The sequence below is a fragment of the Trichoderma gamsii genome (assembly GCF_001481775.2).
Source record: "Trichoderma gamsii strain T6085 chromosome Unknown Scaffold_39.2, whole genome shotgun sequence".
Lineage (NCBI taxonomy): Eukaryota > Fungi > Ascomycota > Sordariomycetes > Hypocreales > Hypocreaceae > Trichoderma > Trichoderma gamsii.
Window position 1 is genome coordinate 289,462 of NW_020171376.1, and position 16,061 is coordinate 305,522.

Genomic DNA, 16,061 nt, shown 5'->3' on the forward strand with positions numbered 1-16,061 from the left:
CTTCCATGACAGCAATCCAAATGTCGTCCAAGTGATGATAGAGGGCCACCGTAATAGAGTCTTCACCCCATGCCGTGTTTTATATGCCTGCTGAGCGAGACCACCAAAGACAGCATTTATGCTAAATCACGGCTTGCTACGCGAATACGACGAATAAATGGGGGGTTGAAAAATTGGACCATAACAGCGAATTGTGCGAAGTGTTGTGGATTTCTCAAAGAGCTATATATATGTATCATCATGTATGACTATGGTCATTAAAAGTGAACATTCGTTTGCGAACTACAAAAATTAGCCCCCCTCACATTTCTTCAATTTCCTGCAAACGTTCAAGGTAGTCTTCTCGGAGGCGCCTGAGGTACCCTAGAAGAGCTTCCGGATTTGAGGACTTGGCAGCTTGTTTCAGTGCCTCATACAAGTTCAGCATGAGCTTCTGCCGATGTATCTCCTTATGTGACTCGGAATTCTGTTGGTTCGACTCCCGCCTCCTTCTCAGATCATTTGCCACCGTCTCTGCGACTTCAATGAAGCTGCTAGGCATTCCCATTGCTCGGGCCAAAACAATTCCATAGTGATGCTCGTCATCGACGGTACCCGCAGTGGCTTTGTAGAGCATATTTAACTGAGGCATCCCCCCTTCATCAATAGAAGTATTGGACGCAAGATGAAGGTTGAGAACTCCTGGGCGATCTGCTAGTACTCGAACCATTTCGATAAAGTGAGTTGCAAACCAGATAGATGCTCCCGTGTCAATCAGTGCTTCAGATATAGCCATTGCAATTGCCATACCATCCCTATTGCTTGTTCCACGGCCAAGCTCGTCAATTATTGCGAGACTTCGGCTATCCACATTCTTCAATATGAAGGCCATTTCTCTCATTTCTACTCCGAAGCTGGATAAATTTGCCTCTATACTGTCCTGAATTGATATACGGGCAAATATGTTGTGTATAATAGGAAAGGCGGCGAATTCTGCTGGCACGAAACATCCAATCTGTGCCATTATCTGAAGCAAGGCAACCGATCGGATGTATGTGCTCTTGCCACTCATATTGCAACCTGTCACAAAGTGAAACCGATACTGTTCTGTAGCATAGTAGTCATTGGGCACATATTCACTTGCCATTTTCTGTGAGGGGGAATTAGTACAAAATGCATAAGACGTTTTGCTACGCGGACATAGAGTCACCTTGTCGAGAATTGGATGCCTTGCCGATTTCAGCGCCAGCGTTTCTTCAATTAAAGGCCTCACATAATCTCGAGTTGTGGTGACTTGACCAAACGATGCAATCATATCCAGGAGTGCGATTGATTCGCATACTCTGAACAGCGGAGAAATTTCTTTTCGAAGGTCTCTGACCAACTTGAGAATGATTTCGTCACTCCGCAGCATTACCTCGTTGGAAGTATCTGCTACTCTGCGATTTAGCTTAACAAGATCAAGGGTCTGGCACTCAATATGTTTCTTCTTCCAAATGACGTTTATGAAATGCTGGGATACTGATTCGAGGTCAAGATCTGCGGTGGGTATTCGCAACCAATACATGCGTCGGTTGTCAAATTTTAAAGCCACTGCAACCCGATGCTCTTCTGTAGGCGGAAAAGGTGTGAGCTTCGGAGATCCAAAGAGAGTTTGTGATATTCTTAGTACATACCGCCAACACCAGTTGAATACTGGCCAATGTATTCGGTAAGTTCTTTATAAGTCTGGCGAGCGACATCCAACATGCCGCTGATGCCCGATTTGACCGCGAATGCTCTTTGGTTACGTAAATCTAGCGGTGACTTCATGTATGTAACGTCTGCTTCGATGACCTTCTTGATCATGAGTAAAATGGGAACTGTCGTCTCGGGACAACATAGATTGCGGATTTTGACTAAAAGGTTGCACTCTGCTGGATAAAGCGCTTGGTAGATCTCTGGAACTGATTCTAGGAAAGATTTGATCATGAGGATGTGAGTAATCTGTTCTTCGGCCGCAGATATGCCTGTAGCCGGTCGAATGGTAATCAGCTATGCTTATTAGCCACACTGTATTAATACATTGGCGCAATTGCCTTACCTTTGTCAAAGTTCTCTCGACATCATGGAATAGTTTAAGGGCTAAGACCAGGTTAGCAGCTAATTGACACGCTCCGTGTGCTCATATGTACCTTTACGAATTTCACGAAACATTTCTTCGCGGCTGACCATCTCTTCCAGCGCGTCGTATCGAACTCTAATAACTCCATTAAAATCGATGGAAGGCTGGAGCATGTTATTGCGGAGCACGCGGGTTCCCATTGGCGTAAGGGTATGATTCAATAGCCCAAACAGGCATTCTTTTGACTTTGCAGACATCAAATTGCGCATCACTTCTAGTGATTGCATCGCAGGTATTGCAATCATCATCGTATCTTCGGAAGGTTGATATCCAATACGCAGAGACTGAAGAGAGAAGGTCACGTCGAATTGGTGATCGATGTATTTCATAGCCTGGAGCACACACCATAAGCTTCTTCAACGTAGAAAGATAGATGATTCCATGACTTACGGCAGAAAGACAGCAGACTGCGTAATATTTGCCTTGGGTAGCCACTTTTAACGACCCAATGTCGCCGTCAAGGGCGAGATGTTCCATATACTCTATCCCGGCGGATTCGGACCAAGCAGAGCGCTCATGACAGGCAGTCTCCGCCTCAGGTACCAGTTTTTCAACGAGAGAGAACAAAGTACTGGGCCGATTGGGAGCGCACGCGGAAGGCATGAAGACTATTCGAGAAGGCGATGCCAGTTGAAGCTTATGAATCGTCTTCACATAGGACTGGTTGTCGCATATTTGACTGAGAGTAACTTCACCTAGTGACAAATTGACATTGGCAATACCAACTGTAGGTGTGATGCCGCGAGATTCGCTCACTGCGCAGATGATATCATTGGATTCGCTCTGCCCAAGGATAGACGGCGTAGCACCCCTTCGAGAACGACGACCCGAGGGAGTGCTGGGGCGAGAAATAGCTGTTGAAGTGGTGGTTAAGGTGACACTTGGTCTTGAGCTAGAAACAGATGGAGAATAGTTGGACGGGGCCTCGAAATGATCCTCGAATTCATCTTCATCATAAGCCTGACTGGCTTGGCTATAACTGCGCTGAGACGGGAGGCTGGGCGAATCGGGCGGAATTGAGCTGGAGAAGTAAGAAGAAACTGTACCCGTCGTTCGAGGAGATGGTTCAGATGAAAACGACATGGTTGACGGATGGGTAAGGAATTTTCTGATGCGCAATTCGCTGAAAAGGATCTAGGAGTGCTGTGGCATACAAGGTAAGTCAATCAGAACAACACACAATGAGATGAGGTCGGGAGGACAATATGGTGTTGAAATGCAGTTTCCATGGCATCTGTGTGTGAACTGGGCCGATGATTTGTCTCTGATCACTTGAGATTATAGAAGAAGAGGAGAAATTATACGGCGTCACGGGCTTCTCATTTCAAAGACTGATAGCTGTTGCTCTTGCCCTCTGTTCTGTCGCCTGTTTGCAGATAGGTACTCAATATCGGCAGATACCTAGAGGCAGGTAGGATTCACCAGGGCATTGCACGTACAGGCGAATGGACGGTACCTTGCCAGTACCGGCATTAATGGCGTCTGGGGAGATGCTTGTCTGCCACTGGCTGCTGGTGCGTACCAATCACAGCGCAGGTGCCCCCAGGTACAGGACCGGGGAGCTGAGTCATGGCTCCCAGGTACCGCGGTTTAGCCCGAATCTTCTCCCAAAACAACCTTCTTCTCCACGTCTCGACCGCGCAGTGACGCCACGAATCACATTTAACACACACAGGTCCGACTTCAAATCCACACGCCCCTAGTGAAGCAGCGCGAACCAGCCTCTTGCCAGCCATGTTTGGGATCCTCGAGGCCGTTGCTGTGCCGCACGCCGGCGTCTTCAGCACCTACGAGGAGCTGATCAAGGACCTCAATGGGCGGATGGAGAAGGAGGGCTATAAGATTGTCAAGGCTAGGTCGCATCGCTCCAGAATGGGTGGTGCTGACATCCCTGGAAATGACATCGTCCGCTGTGATCTCGTGTGTGATCGTGGTGGCCGGCCGTATAAGTGCATGGCTACCAAGCACAAGACAACCACCAAGAAGACGGACTGTCCCTGGAAAGCCAAAGCAGTCAACCGCAAGAGTATTGGCGGCTGGGTGCTGACCATTTCTTGCGACCAGCATAACCATGCTCCCGGCACTCCAGAGCCACCAACGCCATCTGAGATGAGCGAAGAAGAAAATGACCTGACCGAGCTTCCAGGTTCGTGACGGAATGGCTCAAGAGTGTCCATGGATGAATTCTAACTAGCATTTTGATAGACATGGACGACGGCCCGCGGCCCGATGCACAGACAGCGACAGCAATTCAACTGGCTGGTGTCTCTGAATCAAATCTTCGTTTAACAGGCGACACTTTCCACCAACTCAAGTCTGACTACCGCAAGATGCCACAGCCAGACCGGCTGAATGCGCTTGCGCAGTTTCAGATGCAAATTGCAGCTATTTACGCAGTCCAGAATGAGGACTGGCAACGTCAGCGGAGACAGGAAGCTCAAGACAAGCGGCACTTGCAGGTGGAAAAAGGCCGCAGACAACTATCAACCCAGAGACAACGTGCACGTCGCCAGAGACGACAAGACGATCAACCGCAGCAGCATCAACATCAGCAAAGTCTTGATCAGCAAGCGGTTCATCATCAACTCCAGCAGGAAGCACAAAACAGTCATCTCCAGCCATTGATGCAAGAGCCGCATTTCCAGCTTGCACAGAATCCTGCCGCGACGCCTGTTCCCCTCCCTGCCGGGATAACTATGACCACAATTCCCACAGCGTTTGCTCATTTCACCGGCCCGCCCAAGCGCATTCGCGGCCATCGACCGACCATGGCGAATCAGCCTGATGTCTAGGCATTCTGTCGGCGACTAAAGTCAACATAACCAATTATTCCAGACTGATGCAGCTTGATTTGGCCTTCCCAATGCGACTTATTCATCATTTATGGCTGGGGCCCTGAGAGCTTGGCGATGAGCTTATCTTTTTTTTTGGGCAGAACCCCACATTCTCACCGCCTTATTTTTTTTCCACGGTTCCCAGATTTTTGCCAATCGGCCCCACCATTCCATTCTGTCGCGAACTTTCAACACATTTATCGAGATACCATTAATAGTCCAGGCAAGCTCCCAACTTACCATGGCTACGGTTCTACCACCTCCATCAAAGCGCCAAAAGCGCGAGAATCTAGAGAGAACGCAAATACAACAAGATGTCAGCGCTGTTGCGGCCGGCCCTGCGGGCTCGTTCAAGGCTCGCTTCCTGGACAGCGAGGGAAAGCAGATGGCCGACGTTATAGAAGTGCCTCTCGCTGACGCATCGGAGAAAAATCTATCACTTTTGTTAAATACACTTTTGGCTAGGGTTTGTCGCACATTTTCTTGGTAGAATCTCGAGAGAGCTTGTTGTTTGGCTAATCAATTGAACTATTAGGAAAGAGAAGAGTTTCTGCCGTATCGTTTTCGAATACATATTCCGGAGACGGACATTATTGTTGACCAGTATCCGACCGACTTGCTCCAACTTCTGCGCAGCCATGGCATCGAGAACCCCTTTGAAACAACAGTCACGCTGAGCGCCGAGCCTCAGGCTGTCTTCAAAGTCCAAGCAGTCACGCGCATGTCTCATAGAATACCTGGTCATGGCGAAGCGATATTGGCCGCTCAATTTAGTCCTGCAAGTAGCAGCCGACTGGCTACGGGCTCTGGAGATAAGACAGCTCGGATATGGGATACGGAGACAGGAACGCCAAAGTTTACCTTGACTGGTCACACCCACTGGGTTTTGTGTGTGGCTTGGTCGCCCGACGGTAAGCGTTTGGCCACTGGAAGCATGGACAAATCTGTACGACTTTGGGATCCCGAGACAGGAAAAGCTGCCGGCTCCGGAGCCTTGACAGGGCATTCGAAATGGGTTACCAACATTGCCTGGGAACCGTATCATCTATGGGAGAATGGGTCTCCTCGGTTAGCGAGTGCAAGCAAGGATACAACGATTCGAGTTTGGGCAGTGAATACGGGCCGGACTGAGCATGTCTTGTCCGGTCATCGGAGTAGCGTGAGTTGCGTCAAATGGGGAGGAACCGGTTTGATCTACTCAGCCAGCCACGACAAGACTGTCAGAGTGTGGGACGCCGAGAAGGGAACACTGGTGCACACGCTCTCTTCCCACGCCCACTGGGTAAATCACCTGGCCCTTTCCACTGATTTTGCACTACGAACTTCATTCTATGATCACCAGCCCACGCCGAGTAGTGAGGAGGAGAGGCGAAAGAAGGCAAAGGAGCGCTTTGAGAAAGCGGCGAGGTTCCAAGGAAAGATTGCAGAGCGACTTGTTTCAGCCTCTGTAAGTTCATCTGGCAAACAACTTGTGGTGTCATCTACTTTACTCTTCTAACCCTTTGTGATGCACAGGATGACTTTACCATGTACCTCTGGGATCCATCTCAGGGTACAAAGCCGGTCGCACGACTGCTGGGACACCAAAAAGCCATCAACCATGTGACATTTTCCCCTGATGGTAGTCTCATTGCCAGCGCGGGGTGGGACAACCACACGAAGATCTGGAGCGCAAGGTTTGTGGTTTCAATGACACCTGAGGTGGTTGTTTACGACGATTGCTAACACGATGACCAATGCAGAGATGGCAAATTTATCAATACGCTTCGAGGCCATGTAGCACCTATATACCAGTGTGCCTTTTCTGCCGATAGCCGACTTCTTGTGACGGCGTCCAAGGATACCACATTGAAGGTGTGGTCCATGGCCACATACAAACTGGCAGTCGACCTACCAGGACACCAAGATGAAGTCTTTGCAGTACGTTCACGTTTCCTTTTATTGCTTTTGACTGGCTGCTTGCATCGTTTCATGACTAACAGCCATCTACCAGGTCGACTGGAGTCCTGACGGACAACGAGTTGGCAGCGGAGGAAAAGACAAAGCCGTACGCCTGTGGATGAACTAATAAAGATTGGTTGGCACGATGTTGCGAGTTTTAGCATGTGTGTTGGAATCGGCGTCTAGCCGGAGGATTGAATTACATGTACACGCTGGATCTAGACTACATAGAGCTTTTTGCGGGATAAATGGTGCAGATATGACAAAGGTTAGGACGTCAATATGACATTACATGGACGCTTCGTACTATATTAGCCAGGTTGTAAGGCGGTATTGAGCCATGATGTTGATACTGGGAGAATTTCAAGGACGAGCTACATGTGCGCCAACTTCCTGCCCTCACTGTGATATTACATTCGAATATCGCCCATGATGCATATAAGATCAAAAAAGTTTGAGGTGATTCTGCTGACGATTCACCCAAAGCATGTGTTGATGATATCGGTGCGGGGTAAAATGGAGGAAAGGTCTAAGATTGTGTGATTGTGGTGGCGATGAATGGACTTTTATGACGCCGGTGCCTTTAGTGACCTTTGGCTTCTTTTCTATCTTGGAAATACGAGTCAATAATCTACAACAACATGCTCCTAGCGACCCATGTAGTGGAGGATGGTGATTGCCATGTTGCACTTGTATACGCGGTAGAACACAATTGTGCTTATTACTATCTAGCAGGAGTATCATTTCCGGTATGAAAGTAATGTGTATGCTAGCATATTGGGTCGGTTTCGTCGGATGGAGCAGCTTAGGAGACCTTGGGGCAATCAATTCGGCCTTGGGTGAGGTTGCACCACAGCGAAGTAAAAAGTTATGCATGGACACGTACGGGCTGCCCACTTGATAATTGATAGGTGGCGAGGGAAGTGGCAATAAAGATGAGATGTTGCGATAGGTATGAGCCAATTGTATAGAGTGTACTTGATAGTCCAGATACGTATCATGAAGCGTAGCAGAGCAGAGTAGGATTGAAGCACCGGATAGATGCTTCTATAATACCCGGATAAGGCGTGATATTTTTGATATTGTATGTGGTTTGTAATAAGGGGTCCAGCAAGCAATGAATCAAGGAAGAAAAAAGAGTCACTATCGGCCAAACAACATGCTCACATGTAAAAGGGTGGGCAGGGGCACTTTATTTCCCCCCCAACGTCCAAAGTCATTGGATAATAGACAGCCAAGTAGGGTAAGTTATGTGATGCTTGCCGCAACGGCAGATGCAGGGATCGTCAGGGCCAATGATATAGGTCGGCCCTACAACGTGGGAGGATATATAGCACCTACTTTGTTATCAAGATAGGCACTGTCGGTTGTGATTCATCTGAGGTTGAGGCAAAAAGGGGGGGTGATTTGGGGTCTAGAAGTTGTCATGTCTTGTTTTGCGCTCATGCTCTTCTTACTTCGGGCTAATATTAGAAAATCGTGATACTACTGTACCGCGGTAGGGAGCAACAAGAGGCGCTATTAACGGCCGGACAAATTGAGTAGCATTGGCGACTTGCACATGTTTGACCCTCCCTAGATGGCGAAGCTTCTAATCTTGTATTTTTCAGTTGTTGGGGGGGCAGGCAACAGGGTGAAAGAAAACACCGCCGGTCTGCCGCTATAATTTGTATGCGATAGGCGGCGGTGATTTTTTTCACCCCCTTGGCAGGGTACGGCAAGGCGGTTTTTGATTTATTCATGCAAGCATGCAAGCAAGCAAGCTGCATGAGAGCAGGGGGATGCGGGATGGCCAGCGAATGAGACTTGCTGGAATGGCGGACGGCAACCTCCCCGGTAGTGGACGGAGGCCTGCTTCGTATGTACCCAGGACTGTTTGCTTGGATACCTATACGGAACAGCACTGCAGGTAAGCATGTTTATCACGCAAAGTACTCCGTGTTGCCAGGACACTGGATATTCCAAGCAAACTGTGCGGCTGAGTATCGCGGCGGGAGGGCACGTTGCCACGCCCGTAAGGCACGACCGGAGCTCTTTCGGCTGTTCAAGGAAGAAGAAACAACTAGCAGCGGCTTTCAATGCACAGCATGGGACAAAGCAGACAGCATGGAAGCTTGTTTGGGGATTGAATGTCTCTGTCTTGATGCACTCCACCCCCGCCGATGGAGCAGGCGGTCGTCGATCCGCTACCTAGCGGTCGGGATCCATTCCCAAGCCAAGCAATAGGCTTTTGGACGGTGCTGGTGCTAGGGAGACTGGGATGAGCTGATGTAATGAGATAGCACATGGCTCGGTTCTGGAGAGGCGTTTTCGCCTAGCTGAAACTTTGATGGGCGTCGATCACATTACGCGAGATAGTAAAAAGTAAATAGGTGTAGAGAGGCCGATCATCAAGGAGCTGGTTGCACAGAGACGAGTGTAATAATGATGAGCAAGGTGGAGGAGCAGAGACATTCGCGGTCAGAGCATGACGATGGCGTATTGGATGAGATAGAGCAGCCAAAGACGGGCACAAGCGCCGGCGCGTGAGCATTTAAAGGGTCAAGAGCGAAAGCCTGTCACTGAATGAATGACCATGTCTTGATGCTTTGTTACATGAGCCTAGTTTTTTGTAGTTACTGGAACCCGGTCAGAGGATGGAGCCGGGCTGGGGCTTGTTGGGCAGAAACAGGGATGTCCTTTTTTGCTAAGAGCATTTTTTTTCTTTGGAAATGGGGGACACGTTTTTGACGGGCAAAGTGGCTATGGGGTGTGCAAATCGATGATGAAAGAGTACATGTATGGTCAAGTAGTTGTTTGAATGTGGGATTACTAGAAGAAGGTCGTGGAAGAGGCTGAGCGTTCGAAAGCATTCGAAAAACGCTCATATGCAGAGTGATACTGACATGGGGCCGTTTATAGCGATAGTCACTTTCAGAGTTCTTATGATCGTCGTAGACAACATTCCTTCTCCCTGCGTACACTACCATGGAACCAACAACTTGAAGATCATTGACTGTCCGTTTTTGTCTTTGCCTTGCATCTTATGCAAATCTGCTGGGCTTGCTTTGCACGGTAAAATGAGGCTTCGGCAGCCCGTATTACACCGGAACGCGCAACGCCTTGGAGCCGGACGCATTAATTTCACGTTGTCCATCCAGTTTGGGCAACAGCCTGGCCGAGGGATGGAGCATCCGGGCTGCAAACACCCGGCCGACAAGGGGACGGTGCCTCTGCACGTTACATCGACGGGCGCCACAATGGTTGTGTTGTGCGAAGTCTTTTTCTCTTTGTTGCTGGGAGTAGCAGGTGTGTGTACTGTGCTATCGTGATGACGGTATTGCTTGTCAGTGGAATTTCCAAGGAGTCAATGCTCGTTCTTAGCGCTCTCGGCGAGCTAGACTAGCTGATACGTGCCCGGCCGCAGCGCCAGAGCCAGTGCCGTTTCGGGGCTTGGCCTCAACCAAAAGGACTTGGATCCTTCATCGTTGGTCGTTGCAAACCAACCTGAAATCACCATCATATATGAGCAGAAAATTAGAGCCTCTCTGGAGCACGGGGCAATCGAATCCGAGTCATCGGCCCGCGCAAGGGCCTGGGATAAGCTTAGCTTCCGAAGGGGGACATGGGGCCCTCTTTGCAGTGACACAAGCAGCGAAGCAAAATATGAGAGGTCGAAAATTGTTGATGGCATGCCAGGCCATGCGCCGAGTCGGTGGCACGGAGAAATCCTTGGGCTGCCTCGTGTGATTCATCTCTAACTCTAGGCTCAGCTCGGCGCCTTGCCAGCCTGTCATTTGTAGTATTCCAGGCTGCAGCGGTGTGGTTGGATGTTTGTTTCTATCCATATGTTTGTCTGCCTGTGTGTATCTCTATATAGGTACAGATTACTGCCTACTACCTATGGATGGGGTGTCCTGCAAAGGCGTGTAATCGGTCAGGCACCCTTTCTAGCCTCCTTTCCAATGGCGACCCAGGACAGAGGCACGGAGCCTGTACGACGCATTAACGGTTGGCGAGGGAAATAAAAAGAGGTCATGGGTAGCTGGTGGTGTAATAAGCGCCGTGTAGTATCCGGTAGGCCGAGACATTTTGTGCGCGCAGACGAGGGAACTAATCCCTCGCGAACGCAAGTATGAGGGAAGGGTGATTTCACGATGGTATCAGGGAAACGCACCTCTCGGGAACTACTACTACATTGGCGTCTACGTTCGGCGCCGTTACTAGTGGACGAGGCGTGTCGTAGTATATCTGGCCCAACCGCGCATCGCCCTCCATCCACGCATCCGCATAAGACGGACATGTATCAAATCAAATCCGACCACATTGACTCTGCTGTTGCTTCAGAGTTTCTATTATTATTATTATTATTATTATTATTATTGCTTATTCGCAGCGTAACTCAACTCCCAACGGACCAAACTCTCCTCAGTCCACATTCAGTCCACATTTATCCGCCATCGAGGACGTCAGCTTTGAGCAATTGGCCTTGGAGCGGTTCCTCTTCAGCTCCAGCGGGCTTGGACGAGTCGTGTTGGAACAATTACGTCAGAGACGGCAGGCCATGAGCCTTTAAACAAGGAGCATCCTAAACTGTCCAGCTTTGCCTTGAACTCGCAGATTCCAATCCAAGATCCCAACAGCTCAAGCAAAAAATCCAACAGTGCTCAGCAAGTAAGTAAAATCTTTTCCAATTCGTTCGTCTTATGCAGCGGCAGTATCACCAGCAGCGGCAGCCGGCAGCTTACTCGCTTTCCCTCTTGTTGATCATCTCTGTTTTTTTTTTCTGCCTCTGTCCAGCCTAAAAAGCATATCCTTGCCTCTTTTTTTTCCCCAATTCTGCCCACGTTTCATCCCATGCCCATACCCTGGTCGCGAGGGGAAGCAGCACCCAGGAATCGCAAACATCAAGACAGAAGAAAGAAAAAAAAAAATTCGACCCGACCAGGGGGGCCCCCGCTCCGTTGTCTTGGAGCTTTGTGGCTAATGGTGATACGGCTTGCGGCCCAGCCGAAACAATTGATTTCGTGTAAATCGACCCGATCGCTTCCGCTGCCTTAGGCGCCCATCACCAGCCAGTTTTTTCCAGCACTTTAATAGCATCACTATTAGCTATAGCACACTTCTACCTTCTCCCCTCTAGCCTCCAGTTCCCAGCTTTTGCCTCATAGACGTCCCGTTTCTCACTCGCTCCCTCACTCGCAGCCTATCACAGCTCCGGGCCTAAGCAGGTGGACCATCGTCGTCTCTGCCGCTCTCCAAAAAAGCTCCGCAGTGCTGCTCCCTTCTCAACTAAGAAAAACTACCGGGACGGGACCTTTTCTTGCTGCCCAGCTTTTTCTACCAGCTTCCCGCATCTACTGTGCTCTGCCTTGCTTAGCTCTGCCGTGCCGGCCTGCTTCTACTACTTCTCCTCATCTGAACTTTAAACTTTCATTCTTCCCTTCTCTTCCCTCCTCTTTCTTACTCATCCAAGCCAAAGACCAGATCAATCATCCGATTACTCGCCCTCTCGATCGCCAAGACTACAGTCCCTTATGTCTTTGCCATAGCCGAGAGCCAGTTTTCACCTTGCCATATCAGCGGCGACGGACGGACCTTCGTTCGCTTTCCTTCGGCCTCTTCTCGATCTCGCTGCCCAACTTGCATGGCCACAGATCGTTCGACTCCCTCGATCGTCGACCAAGAACAATCTTTTCAGTCTCTCTTGACTTTTACTATCCTTTGAGCCGAATCACGAGCCATTGCCCACAATGACTGTCTTTATCTGCTCGCTGTAAGTAAAAACGGTTGCAATGGCAACGGATTGCATGCTGCTGCTCTTGTTTCCACTGCCCTTGTTCGTTCCTTTGTCAGCTGCTGCTGTGACATATTCTGCGGCACCGGGGCTAATGCACGTCATCTGCTGGTTCTCCCCTCGTACAGATTCCTCCCCAAAACCGTCCAATTCAACCTCCCGGGCAACTCTCGCCGCCGACACACAATCTCGAAGCGCCAACGGGCCTTTGCGCCAGAACAGCCCTCGGTGGTGCCCGCGGTCGATGTCACGCCCAGTCTCTTCACCCGGCAGCCCGACATCACCCCTCCTCACACCCCGGTCGACGAACCCACTACGCCCGATCCATTCGCCAACGAAGATGGCTTCCGCATCCAATTCCCGCACAGCGACAACTCGCCCACCGACAAGGGCTCCAAGTCCTGGGGCGGCCGCGCTGACCAGCCCAAGTCGCGCGCCAACACCCCGCCGCCGGCCGACCTCTTCGAGAGCCGCCGGACGCTACAAAAGGCAAAGGAGCTGGGCCGTAGCGGCGTTGTCAAGCCCAGGGCTCTGATGCGCAGCGAGAGCCATGACAAGGTCTTTGCTTCGGCTCAATGGCGTGTGGTCAACGCCGACCAGGGCAATGGCGGTCTTCGCAACGCCGCCATGGCGGCTGCCCGAGATGGAAAGCTGACCGACTACACTTGGGTTGGCACACTCGGTATGCCCACTGATGCTCTCGAGGGCACTCAGCAGAAGCAGGACATCGAAGACACCTTGGCCACTCAGCATGACATGCTGCCTGTCTTCTGCTCTGACAAGGACTTTGATGGCCACTACAGCCACTTTTGCAAGCAGATGCTGTGGCCTGTCTTCCACTACCAGATTCCTGACAACCCCAAGAGCAAGGCATACGAGGATCACTCGTGGAAATACTACGTCAAGGTCAACCAGGCCTTTGCCGACAAGATTGTCCAGAACTGGAAGCGCGGCGATGTCATCTGGGTGCACGACTACCACCTGCTGCTCGTGCCTGGCATGATCCGCAAGAAGCTGCCCGAGGCCAAGATTGGCTTCTTCCTGCACGTTGCCTTTCCTTCGTCCGAAGTCTTCCGCTGTCTTGCTGTTCGCAAGGAGCTTCTCGAGGGCATGCTAGGAGCCAACCTGATCGGTTTCCAGATCCATGAATACACACGGCACTTTTTGCTTACTTGCAGCCGCATCCTAACTGTCGAGGCAACACCGGAAGGCCTGCAGTTGGAAGACCGCTTCGTCGATGTTGTGCATCTCGCCATTGGCATTGACCCCATTAGCTTAAACAAGCACCGTGCCGAGCCAGAGGTCATGAGGTGGCTGTCTATCATGCAGGAGCGTTACCAAGGCAAGAGGCTCATCGTTGCGCGAGACAAGCTCGATCATGTTCGAGGAGTCAGACAAAAGTTGTTGGCATACGAGCTGTTCCTGAATAAGAATCCGGAATGGCGTGAGAACACTGTTCTGATTCAGGTGGCCCTGTCATCGGGCGAGCCTAGTGAGCTTGATGCTGCCGTCTCCGACATCGTTACGCGCGTAAACTCGTCGTGGGCAAATCTGGCTTATCAACCCGTGGTCTATCTCAAACAGGATATCGACTACGCCCAGTACCTCGCTCTGCTTTCCATCGCCGACGCGCTCATGATCACCAGTCAGCGTGAAGGCATGAATCTCACGTCGCATGAGTACCTCTTTTGTCAGGACGGCAAGATCCTTTCTGATCAGAAGCATGGTTCCCTCATTCTGTCAGAGTTTACCGGCACGTCATCGCTATTCGGAAAGAATGAGCTCTCAGTGAACCCCTGGGACTACCGACAGTGCGCCGATGCCATCAAGCAGGCGCTCGAGATGGGTAAGGAGGAAAAGGCTCGCCGATGGGAGAGCCTCTACAAGTGTGTTGTGCACCAAACGGGCTCCCACTGGTTCAGCGAGCTTCTTGGCCATCTCGACAGGTCATATGACGAGCAGCACAAGCGCGACCAGACCTATGTGCCTCGCCTCTCGATGAACACGGTTTCTGCTCAGTACGCGAGTGCACAGCGACGTCTCTTCATCTTGGACTACGAGGGCACTCTTGTCAGCTGGGGCCCTGTCAATCAGATTATCCCGGTCAGCCCGCAGCGGACCCTGGATGTGCTCAATGACTTGCTGCTAGACGAACGCAACACCGTCTACGTCATGTCGGGCCGGCGGCCGGAGGAGCTCGATCGTGTATTCCGACGTGTGCCAAACCTGGGCTTGATTGCTGAGAACGGCTGCTTCCTCAAGGACTGCGGTAGCGACAAATGGATAGAGATGGCTGATGCGTCTCAAATTTTAAACTGGAAGGAATCAGTCAAGCCCATCATGCAGTACTATCTCGAGAGAACGCCCGGCTCGCAGATTGAAGAGCGTCGCTGCAGTCTCCTCTTCCACTACAACAACGCTGAAGATTTTGATACAGCGTCGCGGCAGGCTTCTGACTGTGCCAGCCACGTCAACGACGCCTGTGAATCGCAGCGGGTGCATGCTCTCGCAGTAGACGGCGCCATCCTTGTCGAACCGCTGGACTGGACCAAGTGCACTGCGGCGCAACGTGTGTTTGAGCAGCTAGGCGAGAACGTAAAGTCGGATGAGGCGAGCGAAAAGCCAGTTGACTTCCTCATGGTTGTCGGTGACGGCCGAGAAGACGAAAAGGTGTTCAAATGGGCCAACAACCTAGGTGACCAAGCCAAGATTGAGCAGGTTGTTACGGTTAGCCTTGGCAGCCGAAGCACGGAAGCGACAGCCACCTTGACACAGGGTGTGAGCGGTAAGTTTTCTCTCTCCAAAATTTGACCAGATGGTAATAAGTTGAAGAATCCTCTAATTTTTTCGTCGTAGGCGTCTTGAGCTGCCTTCAGCGTCTGGCATCAACCAGCTCATAATACGAACACGTCCAGCGTTTTCGTATCTTCTCCGTCCACACTCTATATTTTTTGCCGTTCATCTTGCTGTTATAGTTGGCCTTTTGGTTTCTCGTTTTTCCCCTCCTGTCTAGTTTTGGTATCATGCAAGGCGTCTCAGGTACATGAAAAGGAGGCGTATTGATATCAGTGGAATTTTGCATTATACCTGGACATGGCTTCACCAGCATCGTTTGCAGCGATGAATGAGTCCATATATATAACACACGCGAAGAGCCCCTCCATCACAACTCGCGTGTGAAATGGAGTTTCTGGGGTCTGGAAAAAATAAAAGGAAAGAAAAAAAAGTTTTGGGGGATAAAGACCGTCTCTACCACCTTGATGCGTATTTCCGTTTGGTTCAGCTCCATAGCACCGCTTTTCTCTTTTTATATTTGACTAGTCTTGCACCCTTGTATTTTTAGTGCCTTTTCTCATTCTTTCATGCT

General features: G+C 50.5%; 3 protein-coding genes across 3 annotated transcripts; 2 read left to right on the forward strand and 1 right to left on the reverse strand.

Moving 5' to 3' along the window:
- Positions 1–301: 301 nt before the first annotated feature.
- TGAM01_v208843 (hypothetical protein) lies at positions 302–3,226 on the reverse strand (the record flags this gene model as incomplete). Its single annotated transcript, XM_024550423.1, has 6 exons — positions 302–1,129; positions 1,190–1,590; positions 1,656–2,013; positions 2,063–2,103; positions 2,154–2,475; positions 2,534–3,226. 6 exons carry the CDS (start codon positions 3,224–3,226, stop codon positions 302–304), a joined length of 2,643 nt encoding a protein of 880 aa, XP_024404851.1.
- A 1,992-nt stretch (positions 3,227–5,218) lies between these two features.
- TGAM01_v208844 (hypothetical protein) lies at positions 5,219–7,045 on the forward strand (the record flags this gene model as incomplete). The annotated part of the gene is made up of 5 exons (XM_018800758.1): positions 5,219–5,443; positions 5,513–6,424; positions 6,493–6,653; positions 6,720–6,897; positions 6,971–7,045. 5 exons carry the CDS (start codon positions 5,219–5,221, stop codon positions 7,043–7,045), a joined length of 1,551 nt encoding a protein of 516 aa, XP_018666223.1.
- A 5,605-nt stretch (positions 7,046–12,650) lies between these two features.
- On the forward strand, positions 12,651–15,594 carry TGAM01_v208845 (glycosyltransferase family 20; the record flags this gene model as incomplete). The annotated part of the gene is made up of 3 exons (XM_018800757.1): positions 12,651–12,673; positions 12,823–15,479; positions 15,551–15,594. 3 exons carry the CDS (start codon positions 12,651–12,653, stop codon positions 15,592–15,594), a joined length of 2,724 nt encoding a protein of 907 aa, XP_018666222.1.
- Between the last annotated feature and the right edge of the window lie 467 nt (positions 15,595–16,061).